Raw genomic sequence first — 13,025 nt, 5'->3', positions numbered from 1 at the left:
AGTCTCATTTTTTTTTAATTAGCTCCAACTCGGCTACAGTATCATAAGCAGTAAAATTAATCTTAAAGAGTTCAGAGGCTTTACTGATTGGGAAACTTTTAATGAAAATTGCATCTGATGGTAAGCCCGTCTCTAAGTTATATAAATTAGTTCTGGTACTGCTGGAATAAAACTCTTAGAACTTTTTCTGTCTGCTGTGCTAAAAAGGATTTTAAACAATTGGAAAAATAATTAATTATTAGACATGAATATATGATGGAATACTATTTGTATATTTCTAAATTCAAGTTAGTAGAGGGGGAACAAAATGGAAGACTGCTTGATTTCCAAAAAGTATGGAGTCCAGTAAGTTGTTTTTCCGCTGTTTAGCTTCTGCTGCTTAACTGTGCCTGATGTTTTCATAGCACTTATTTTGTTCATTTTTCATTTCCATTTGTACTGTGAAGTATCTTAATTGATCTGTACTGTATTACTGTTGTTACTTTCTTTTATAAACCAATAAATACATTTTTGACACAAAAAATGAATCTGCATTAACACAAAATGAAACAAAAAATAAATATTTTTTTGTCTGAACATCCTCTAATATCAACACTAAGTCGTCAAGAAGTGTACACAAAATTACAAATAAAGCAACATGCTTTGCAGGTAATTCTGCTCCTGGTTGGCCGGCAGAAGTAAAAAAGTATAATGCTAATAACTCTGTTTCCAGACATTGTGTTTGGCTTTGTCTTGGTGAAAGTCGGCATACCAGCCATACCAAAAGCAAGTAGGTGCTGCTTGTTTGAAGGAAAAAAGGTTAACGTGGTCAGCCCCTGCAAAAATCTACAGCCTAACAACTGTATCTGTGCTTCCGGACTGATGAGCTCAAGATACCAAAACAGTGTGATAACATGGTGGCTAAAGCCAGCAAAACGCTGGGAAACACAGGGAGAGATATAACCAGCAGAAAAAAAGGAAGTGACCATGCCATGGTACGGTCATTAGTGAAGCCTCACCTAGAATACCGTATTCAGTTCTGAAGGCCATATCTCAAAAGAAATAATACGAGACCAGAGGTAGTTCAGGGAAAAGGCAACTTAAATGCTATGGGGTCTGCACCAAAAGTCATACGAGATGAGATTTGAGGATCTAAGTATGCATACCCTACAGGAGAGGAGAGACAGAGAGATATGGATCAACAGTCCCTCTAATATTTTATGGGCTGTGTGAGCAAACAAGTTCTAGTGTGCAACATAGTGTGCAAATTTGTGCTTTGAAACACTATTCTATTTTCCTTTTGGTTTGCAGTTGCTTCATGACTTGTGTGTGCCTGCTGCGCTTACAGAAAACATTGGATATACTAGACACTTAAATACCTGAAAGACATTAAAGCACAGGAAACAAACCTTTTTCAACAGAAAAGACTAGAACCAGGAGACATGATACGAAGCTCCCAGGGGGCAGAGTCTGGAAATGCCTGGAATGCCCTCCCAGTGGACGTAGAGGAGACAAAAACAGTAGTGGAATTCAAAAAGGCCTAAGAACAGAGGATCCCCTAGTGGCAAGAAGATGGTAGTGAAGCACAGGGGTAGCTTACATGAAGTGGCACATACAACCCTAAACTGAAGGCTTGGTTGGGAGGGGGATAGAATCTCCACATTGCAGTAGTTACAACCCAAAATAAGTAATGATATAATCTGAAAGGTTGGGTGGGGGCCATGGGAGAAAAGGGAGCGAACGCTGGGTTCCATGTGAGATGGTGTGAGTGTACACATCTGCCTGGGATGGGTGGGTTCTTGCTGGGAGAGTGCATGAGCCACTTCAGTCATTTTCTGCTTTCTGCCATCACTTACTGTCTTACTATGAGGAGGACCAGCAAAATGCAGAAATCTTAAGCTCTTTTGTTTGGTATTGGCAGAAGAGGGAGAAGGTGCCAGACTTAAGGTAGGAAATATTGATAAGTATGAAAGGATTACAAACCAAGTACTTACACAAATGAGAGTGAATGAGAGCATGGGACCCAATGGTCTATAACCAGGATACTAAAAAAGTTGAAATATGTGCTGACTCTGCTCCCTACAACTCTATTCAACTTGTCCTTGAAGATGGGGAAGGTTTGGAGGGATGAGTAAGAGAGATATATTCCCACTACACAAAAGTGAAGATAAGGAGGCAGGCAGGGAATTACATACCTGTTAGTTTAAATTCAGCAGTGGTAAAAATTATGTAAACAACATTAAAGAAAAAGACTGCATAACACCTTGCAGCTAGTAAATTGCAGGACATCAGACAACATGGCTTCACAAAGGGAAGATCCTGTTAGACTAATTTGACTGAGTTCTTTATTGAAGGTGCATCAGGGAAGTGGCATGGATGCTGCCTATCTAGACTCAAGTAAGGCTTTGAATGCTTTCTGACAGAAAACTTGTAAACAAACTGTACAGCGTGGGAGTAGGACACTGTTGTAAACTGGATGAGGAACTAGCTAATTAACAGAATAGAGGGTGGTGGTCAATGGGGTCTACCCCGGAGAAGGTAAGGCAACAATGAAGTATCCCAAGGCTCTGTCCTAGGCTCAGTTGTTTCAAGTATTTTTTTTTATGAGAGACATTGCTGAGGAACCTGAGGAAAAATATGCGTGGTTGCAGATGATACAAAAATATATACAATTAGACATGCTGGAAGGAGCAAAAGAAATCAGAGGGGACTTGAAAGAAATGGAAGACTAGCCAAAGGTTTATAAAATGAGCTTCAGTGTTAAAAAGTGGAAAATTATACATTTGGGATGCAAAAATCCATTAGTCACATATCAGTTAGAAGGACATGAACTGGAAAGTATTAAACAAGAAAGATCTAGGTCTAAGTCAGTCAATATAGTAAAGCAACTGGAAAAGCTAACATTATGCTCCGCTGCATACGTAAAAATAGTAGCAACAGGCCAAAGGAGGTAATATTGAATTATTACAAAACCCGGTGGTAAAACATTGAGGTAGGGGCGGAGCTGGATACTAGATTAAGTATAGGAATATTAAGAACTAAAGAGGAAAAAAAAAGTCCTGAAACAGCCTACCAGCAGTAGTGGTGGGTGGCTAGCACAGTAAGAGGATTTAATCATGACAAAGATGGTAGTAGTAGGAAGAGGTTGCAAGGTTGGGTAAAAAAAACATGGTGAGAAAATCTTGGTTTCAGTATGAAAATTCATATAATCATCTACCCAAAGTAGTGCATAACTAAACAAGAAGGCAACTTGGCAGAATGGATGGGGCAAATGGTCCTTATCTGCCATCATCTACTATGTTAACTGTGGATGTCTGCAGTGCTGACAATGCTAGGAAGAGGGTAAAAATTCTGAAATGCAGGCACATTATCACTGCAGCAGAACTTGAGCAAGTCCTGCCTTGTGGGGAAAGATATTTTTTGAGTCACAATGAAAGAGAGAGGACAGTAATATATAAGATGTACTTACTCATCTAGCGATTCTTCAGACAGCTCAGCTTGTTCAAGATCTCGTAAAATGTCTGAACTTGAACTAAAAGGGTAAAGACAATTACAGTGAATGAGTAATTTGCTCAAACAATGCTTGAGAAATGTTCATATATGATCTTTAAATCTTTCAATGGTACCCACAACCATAAGGGACGAGATCCTTTTCAGGATCTTGATGGAAAGCAGAGTTGCTTACCTTTAACATGCATTCTCAGAGGTCAACAGGATGTCAAATCCTCACAAATTGATATAATCATCCAATGGAGCTGGACCCAAAACTTTTATGTCAAAGTATCTAGAAATTTGTGCCTCACTAGGCATGCCCAGCATTCATTATGCCATGCAACTATATAGTGGTCCCTTCAGTCTTATCTCTTAGCACAAACACAGAGAAGTCAACTCCAAGGGAAAGTGAGAAGGTTTTTTTTTGAGGACCAACATCCTATTGTCTTCAGAAAACACCTGTTATAGGTAAGCAATTCAAGGTCAAGCAAGATGGCAGTCCTCATAAGTGGGGAACACCTAGCTACAGGCTGCCATGAATGAAACAGCGGAAAACCATATACAGTGCCAATGGGCACAACAGCAATCAAATTTGTTGGCAACAGGCCTTTTTACCTTTTTATTTTCTTATGAGGGGCAGCCAGGAAGAAAAACAGGAGGCCCTAGGAGGAAGTGGAGTTGGGTTCTACAACTCAAAGAGATTCCGCAGAACAGACTGGAAAAACTTACAGTCATATCAGGAGTCCCTATCCAAACAGTGTGATGTGAACGTGCAGAGAGAACTCCATGTCGCAGTTTTACAGATCTCTTCTATGGAGACCAATTTTAGGTAAGCCACCAATGGCTCAGGTAGAACACCACCTCCGACATGACCCACCAGATTCAGGCCCATCTGGGCATAAGAGAAGGAAATATAATCTGCTAGCCAACTGGATAAAGCCTGTTTGGCAATGACAATCCTCTGTTTGCTGTTGTTAAAAGAAATTTTAAAAAAGCCGGGTGGACTTTGTATGGGCTTAAAGTCTGCTCCAGTTGAAGGCCAAGGCTCCTTTGCAGTTCAAACTGCAATGCTTGTTCACCTTGGTGGACATGTGGCCTGGGAAAGAAGGTTAAGAGGACAATTGACTAGTTAAGATGGAATTCTGACACCATCTTAGCAGAAACTTACGAAAGGTGCGCAGAACCATGCTACCATGATAAAATTCAGTATAATGTAGATAAGTCACTAGAGTCTGGAGCTCCTTAACCCTACATGCTGAAGTGATTGCCACCAAAAATACAACCTTGGTTCAAAGGAGGATTTTATCAGCTGGGTCAAAATTATATTGAGATCCCAAGACACAGCAGGAGGCCTAATGGGAGGATTCAAGTAAAGTAGGCCCTGCATAAATTAGACAACAAAAGGCTGTGCAGTTGCATAGAGCTGAACCCTTACTGAATTGGTCTTAAGACCTAACTAGGATAGATGTAGAAGGTAATCAAGTTTTTGTGTAGCACAAGAGAAAGTTTCTACATAAGATTTGCCATACTGAATCAGATCAAAGGTCCATCAAGCCCAGTATCCTGATTCTAACAGTGGCTAATCCAGGTCACAACTACCTGGCAGGATCCCAAAAGGTCAACAGAATCCATGCTGCTTATCTCAGGGATAAGCGGTGGATTTCCCCAAGTTCACCTTAATAATGGCTTATGGGCTTTTCTTCTAGGAACTTGTCTAAACCTTTTTTAATCCAGCTTTCACCACATTTTCCAGTGATGAATTCCAGAGTTTAATTATACATTGAGTAAAAAAATACTTTCTTCTATTTATAGTATATGTATCACCTAGTAACTTCATTGAATGGCTCCTAATCTTTGTACTTTCTGAAAGAGTAAACAATCAATTTGTGTTTACCTGCTCTAGTCCACTCATTTTATAGACCTCTATCATATCTCCCCTTAGCCATCTCTTCTCCAAACTTAAAAGCCCTAACTTCATTCACTCTATCCCCTTTATCATTTTAGTTCTCCTTCATTGTACCTTTTCTAATTCTATTGTATCTTTTTTGAGATGCAATGACAGAACTGTAGACAATGCTCATGGTGCACTCTTACTATGAACATAAGAACATAAGAAAATGCCATACTGGGTCAGACCAAGGGTCCATCAAGCCCAGCATCCTGTTTCCAACAGTGGCCAATCCAGGCCATAAGAACCTGGCAATTACCCCAAAACTAAGTCTATTCCATGTTACCATTGCTAATGGCAGTGGCTATTCTCTAAGTGAACTTAATAGCAGGTAATGGACTTCTCCTCCAAGAACTTATCCAATCCTTTTTTAAACACAGCTATACTAACAGCACTAACCACATCCTCTGGCAACAAATTCCAGAGTTTAATTGTGCGTTGAGTAAAAAAGAACTTTCTCTGATTAGTTTTAAATGTGCCCCATGCTAACTTCAAGGAGTGCCCCCTAGTCTTTCTACTATGGGGCGATACAGAGGCATAATACTCTCTGTTCTAGGGCTTTTTGCTCACATCACAAGGCAAACCTCCATTTTGGTCCATAGGACTTTCCTGTGGAATCCTTTTATGAGGTTAAGAGAATACAAGACATATCTTCTGACTGACTCTGCAGCCTTTGAATCTTTCTCTCAACATCTAGGCAGTGAGAAAGCCAGGAACTTGACATTGGGATGGTGCAACTTGCCTTGATCCTCAGTGATGGGATCTGGGGAATTCCCCAACTTGATCGGTTCCCTGATGGACATCTCCCTTAGGAGTGGAACCAAATGAATCTCAGCCAAAAGGGGATGATAAGAATCATGGTGTCCCAGTTTTCTCTTAGTTTCAAGAGTGTGTTTGTGATTAGTGGTATCATAGGATACGTAAACAGCAAGCCCTTGTCCCATTCAAAGGCAAAGGCATCCAAGCCTAGTTTTCCTTGACCTCTTTTAATGAACAAAAGAGAGGAAACTTCCTGTTCTTAGGTGACGCAAATAGATTTACCACAGTTGTGTCCCACTGGCGGAATATCTGGTGTGCTACTTTCCAAGTCCAAGGACCATTCATTCCAAGATCCAACTCAATCTGTCCACCAGGATATTCTCCAAGCCTGCCAGATATGTGGCTCTGAGGACCATCTCCTGAGAAATGGCCCAGTCCCACTTCTGAACAGTCCCCTGACATAAGAGATATGATACCATGCCTCCCTGCTTGATTGTCCATTAGGATTACTATTGGCCAACCAATCTCTGAAAGCCTTAAGAGTGTACTAAACCGCCCTTAGCTCCAGAAAGTTTATCTGATGAAGCTGTTTCTGAGCAGACCAAATATCTCAAATACTGAGTTCCTCTACATGGGCACACTATACAAGGTTGGACACATTTGTGGTCAAGACAATTTGGACTGGAGGAATTTGGAAAAGTCAAAATGGAATTGACCTGCCACCAGGGCAGAGAGTCTTTGAACAGCTGCATGATGCAGATGCTATCTCGAAGATCCTGACTGACCTGAATCTACTGTGATTTGAGATTCTACTGGGTTTTCCTCACATGGAGATGAGCTAATGGAGTCACATGGATTGCTGGATGCCATGAGGCCCAACAACTTTATAATTCATATTTTATTAATTTTCATAAAGTAAGCATACATCTTACTCCATCAGAAAAGGATATGTAAAATAGCAAATTTCACATTAAACATAATCAACAAGAAAATATTACCAGTTACAACACTTTTCAGCGAAGTAAACATTTTTTTAAAAAGAAGAAACAGAGAGAACCAGGCCCTGAAATACTAAGGGGAGTATATAAGAACACAAAAAACATGAAAAAACTGGCTTAACGGATATGGTGGATTACAATGATTGATTATCTTAAGGGGTCTATTACACAGGATTGATGTTCAAACTCCTGGCATTTAGGAAGGATTACCGCTGTTCTGACATAGTGAAATCAAAACATTCTTCTTTTCCTCAGACTATACACCTACAGGGATATTTTAATACAAACGTATAACCAGGCCCAACAACTTTAATGTGTGTCTCAAACTGATGTCTGATGCACTTGGATCCTTTCCACTGCAGATATCAATGTGATAGCCCAGTGATGTAGAAGAAAGGCTCTTGCCAGAGTCTTGTCTAGCAGAGCTCTGATAAACTCCAATAGAGGTGATAGGCTCAAGTGGGTCTTGGCATAATTAATGATGAATCCTAGCAACTCCAGAACCAGGATGGTTTTGCATATCTATCCTTTGGAATCTGCCTGTGACGTCCTCTTGACCAGCAAATTGCCCAGGTAGGGAAACAAATGCATCCCCAGTTTGTGAAGGTGCACTGCCACCACAGGAAGACAACTGGTAAAGAAACTTGAAGCTGATGCTAGGCTGAAAGGCAGCACACTATACTGAAGGTGACAGTCTCCTACTATAAATGAGATATACTGTAATAGAGGAATATCTTTGTGTGGGTGTAAGTATTCTTGAGACAGAGCGAATATAGCAAGTCCCTTTTACAAAAAGTGGAATAAGGTGCCCAGTGAGTCATCTTGAACTTTTCTCTTTTCAGAAACTTGCTCAAGGCCCCGAGGTCTAAGTTGGGGTGGAGTTCTCCTATTTAATTATTGTTTTTCTAATCAGGAAGTACTTGGAGTAAAATCCTCACTTTCTCTGCCCTGCTGGAATGGGTTCAACAGTGCTGGCCTCTAAGAGAGAGGAGAGCTCTTTTTGAAGCAATTACTGATGCAGAGAATATCTCCAAGCAGGGTCCAGGGGTTAATTTGGAGGGAAACCCAACAGATATAATCTGTATACTTTTCTTATGATGCTGAGGACCCACATACGCCCAAAGTTACACTAGGCCAAAGCTTTACGCAAAACATCAGCTTGCCTCTCACAGGAAAATCCTCTAGCACAGGTCTAGGGATGCAGGCTATGCTCTCTATGATCCAGTTAAAACCTGTCCCAGGTTTTGATTCGGGTGCTGGTTGTGGCATAGGGGCCTGTTGTGCACTGAACTAAGGGGGCAGAGGGTAACGTCTCATTGGGTGGAAGAAGTGTCTCCTCGGCCCTATGATTTGGATACCTCCTGACAGAGGAAGGCGGGTCTGAAGTAGCTGTGGAGAGTTACTGCAATGCTAATGGATCCGTGTTGCCGCTTCCTAACCCTGTCACTGAAGTGATTTGCTTCAGTGCATGTCGTGTCAGAGTGTCTTTTCTAGACCTCATGTCGGAAGTCTGAAGTCCATAGTCAGGCAAGTCTGCACTGCAGAGACTTTGATACCATCTCAAAAACATCAAAGGTTGAGCAGACCATGTGTTTTCCACATTCCATTCTCCTGACCACCTGTGACTGGAGGTTGTCAAGCTGCTTTTGTGGAAGCCACATGGCCAACGCTGCATCTGCTTCATCAGGCCCTGTATGACACCCATAAAGAGCTGGTAGGAGGCTATGCAAGCATTGAACATAAATCCCTGAAACAAAGGTTTGGAATCCTTACCCGAGGCACCAAGGAATAAGACCTAGTTCTCTAGGTCCTCTTGAGAGCGGATTCAGCTGCCATAGATTATGTGGTAACTTCCTCTTTTGAATCTGGGAGCCTTTTGGATGAGATTAATCACATCCATTTTCTTATTTATAGGAATCACAGACCCGGGGGGGGGGGGGGGGGGGGGAGGGGGGGGGGGGAGGGGGGGGGGAAGATCACAAGAACTAAGGCTGCTGCAGTCTCCTTAGGAGGCTCCACGAACTGAAGGATGTTCAGCATTTTATTCCTGGTGTCATCCTTGACTATTGAATCTATGTTAAATTGTCTGAATGTTGTAAGCTTCTGCTTAAGACAAAAATATGTTTTTAAATCTTGCTAATGCAGAAGCAGTGTTGTTAGTCAGACACTGATCCCTGAAGAGCTAATTTGGCATTTGATGGTGTTTTATTTCCATTTGTTGACACCATTCGAAACTTTGGGATACTATTTGATTCCCAATTGTCTTTTAAACCACAGTTTAAAGAACGCTGTCATAAAATCAGAATGATAACACTACAATACAGTCTGCCTAAGAGTGATTTTTTCATAGTTGTTCAGGTTTTCATTTTAACAACAGTGGATAATTGTAATTGCCTTTATGTAGGCTTGCCAAATTATTCACTTAAGGCCTTATAGCATCTACAAAATGTTGCAGTGAGACTTTTTCTTGTTCTAAGGATATTACTCCTGTTTTATAAACAATTGCCGTGGTTGCCTATTGTGCAATATGTTACTTTTAAAGATGCTCACCTTTGTTTATAAAGTTCTTTAGGGGTGAACCCCACCTACGTTGCAGTTCAGTTTGTTAAATAAATACCATCCTCAGTTATTCCATTCCACACAAAGGCAGTTGTTGAATGTTCCCACTTTTAAAGAATTTCATCTTCAAGTTTCCTATAGTCATATTTTTCCAAAAGCGGGGCCAAGTCCATGGAACGGTGTTAAGATTATGAATCCTTGTGTTGGGGTGAGGTTGATGCAACCTATGAGGGGGACCTCTAGGTCCTCACCACCAACTGGCAGAGCTGATACCTGCAGAGGCTGAACTGGTTTTGCATACACTAGCCTTTTTCCCCTCGGGTTGAGCCTTTGGGTTCCCTGGGGCTGACAGATCTTAAGTGGCAGCCTCTAGGGCGTAGGCAGAAGAGTGGATCTGGGGTCAGACTGAGGTTGGATGTGGATGGCAAGCAGGAATAATGAGAGTTCAGGTTAAGGTCAATGGCAGGTGGCAGGCAGGGGTACGAGAGTCCACTTGTCTGCTGGAGCCTAGAACTCGTGGAACTCCTGTGTCTTAGGAAAGTTCCTCTCCCGATAGACTGGAAATCACCATTGGGGCAGCTGCCATTGATGTTGATTCTCCTACGGGAACCAACATCAGTATCAGCACTGGAACAAATGCAAGGCTGCTAGGCAGTTGTAAGGACATGAACAGTGGCTGGATCTTGGCATGGCTTGGCCCTTATGTCATAACACAGGGGCTTTGTATCGCCTTGTCCAAGGCCTGCTAGTCTTTCAGTGCCCTTTCATCAGTTCCAGATAGGACAGATGTCTCTGAAGTCATGGTCGCTCACTGGTGATGTCCCTGGGCATCATGATACATCTATTATGGGGATCAGTGATAAACATAACCTTGTCACACAGAGAGCATTGTTGAAAGCTGCTGGATTACTTATCCATGACTGGACAAAAAACAAATTTGACTGCAAGCAGTCTGTACCAATCAGTGCACCAGCTGGGTGCGAGGAAGTGGAAAAGAAACTTAGAAAATGACAGAAAAACCTACTTAAGACATTAGAGGGGAAGGAAAAAAAAATGACTGCAGGGCCCTGCAACGAATGAGTCCTGCCAATTTTTTCAGAAAATGAAAACAGCTGAAGCAGGAAAGTAAGGAACTGCAACTAGTGGGTTCTGTGGAAAAAAAAAAAAAAGACTGATGGGGCCCCTCTGTTCCATAATGCCCTACAGCTACTCGTAACCAATATTAAACCACCAAACTCAACCAAATGTAAGTGTACATACAAAGTTACCATCATAATTATATGTCTATTTCAGATGGAAACGTTTTATTATGGCATGTTTTTCTCTTCTCTCATGTATACTGTTAATTTTGTGGAATTTTGATATCAAGTCTCAGTTTGAGCAATATCGTTAAATCTCTGTAAACAGCCTCATTTGTTTTCTGAAAAAAACCTCATTTGTTTGCTGTAAACCGATGTGATATCTTAGCTTGAATGTCGGTATATATAAATAAATAAATAATGGCACGCTGGGAATGCCCAGTGAGGCACAAAGTTCTAAAAACTTTGACATAAAAGTTCTGGGCCAGACTCCATCGGATGAAAGGAGTAGCAGCCTAGTGGTTGGATTAGAGCAGTGGGCTATGAATCAGGGCAGCCAGGATTCAAAACCTGCTTGCTGCTCCTTGTGACCTTGGGCAAGTCACTCCATCCCCCATTGCCTGATGGCAATGGAAATACCTACATTACCTGAATGTGATCCGCTTTGAAGTGCCTGAAAAATGCGTAATATAAAGTAAATAATTAAATGAAGTCCCCCACTTGTGAGGGCTGCCATCCTGGTTGTCCTTGGAGAAGGGTATTAATGGTGCTAACTGACCTGTCTATAAGGGATTGTTCTATTATTGTTAAAAGTGAAAGTTTAAGCACAGCAGAGCACTTTTTATTCAAAAGGGTTTGGGGACCAAGGTTGTTCCATGTGTTACAAATGAAATAGAGACACAAAGACTGCATAAAATACAATAGTTTCCTGCTTACTGTATAACAAACAAGGGCTCAATATCTGTCTATATAAAAAAAGACTTGTGTGGGTTGTTATTCTGTCATGTCTGTCTGTGGCCACCAGGTGGTGCACGAACAGTGAAAGGTGCACTGTACAAAGACAATATACTCTATCTGCAAAGCGTTGTCACACATACACACAAGCAAACACACAGGTGCGTGCGCACATACACACACAGGCTCCTACGTATACAAATACAAGGGCACACATACACACAGGCTTCCAAATACACACACACAAGCATTCACACACACATAGATATGCACATAGGCTCCCACACACAGGCTGTTATAGACCAGACAACCTGAGCAATGTTGGCACTCTTTGCTAGTGCATAATGTACAAGAGTAACAATCTGTTTCATAGTTATGTGCGATCCATCTGATTTAGGCATCATTTGTTTTAAGAGAAGCCGCTTCAAGAGGGGATGTGATAGATAAATCTTGAAAGCTTGTAATCAGAGTGTTAAGCTGGTCACTGACTGATAGGTAGGTGTTACAAAAGACTGCTGTGCACATTCATTTTAAGCCTCTCCATCAGTGTCATCTGATTAGGCTTCCACATTATAAACCTATCCTGAAAGCCTGTATGTCTGCATGATTTCCTGCTGGGTAATAAAAAATTTTTGCTTCTTGAAGTGTATCAGTTGGTTCATATGGATATAACTCATCCACTGTCATTTGCTCTTGCAGATCAGGCTAAATGTCCTTATCTTCACTGCCATTACTCTCTTGGGGTTCAAAACAATATTGATAAATTCATAGACTGCTATGAGGAACATTAATGTCACAATCCAATACTCAACATCATGTTCATTGAAGTCTGGAAAAATATAACTTATTCCTTGGGCATACTGCTTTAGTTCTCCGATGCCTTCCTTCCCCTCTGTTGATTTAAAGCCTTCAAAATTCAATGTCATCTTCTTCCTCTAAGAACATGGTAGGCCACAGATTATAATAGCAATGCTGTAAAAAAATGTCATGAAGTGATCATTTCACTGGATGACCATTGTTATAGTGGTCCTAACTGAGGAACTGGAAACCAATTTCAGGATCTTCGTCCAAGGCCTGCTACCTTCAGCATATGAATTAACTGAACTTTCGACTGTTGGTTTATTTTTGCTTTTTTAAATATTTTGTCACAAAAACTCTTTGAACTTAAAGCCTGCAAAGTCATCAAAATGTTCTGAACCTAAAGCTTAAGTGTTTTTTTGGTCTGTGCAATTATTTATAGCTCTGTCTCATATCCTG

The 13,025-nt window shown here is 41.1% G+C and overlaps 1 protein-coding gene across 7 annotated transcripts in view; it reads right to left on the bottom strand.

The window, feature by feature from the left end:
* Window positions 1-13,025, bottom strand: part of RAD18 (RAD18 E3 ubiquitin protein ligase) — a 320,686-nt gene that overhangs the window by 59,116 nt on the left and 248,545 nt on the right. For 6 of the 7 annotated variants that reach the window (XM_029601441.1, XM_029601447.1, XM_029601440.1 and 3 more), the window contains one exon: window positions 3,449-3,511. The exons of the other annotated variant lie outside the window; for it this stretch is intronic. In XM_029601441.1, coding sequence (XP_029457301.1) covers window positions 3,449-3,511 — 63 coding nt within the window. The remainder of the gene's footprint in view (window positions 1-3,448; window positions 3,512-13,025) is intronic. 7 annotated transcript variants of the gene reach the window in all.

This window comes from Rhinatrema bivittatum, chromosome 4 (assembly GCF_901001135.1).
Source record: "Rhinatrema bivittatum chromosome 4, aRhiBiv1.1, whole genome shotgun sequence".
NCBI classification, from domain to species: Eukaryota; Metazoa; Chordata; class Amphibia; order Gymnophiona; family Rhinatrematidae; genus Rhinatrema; species Rhinatrema bivittatum.
This window is presented reverse-complemented; position numbering and strand designations above follow the sequence as displayed.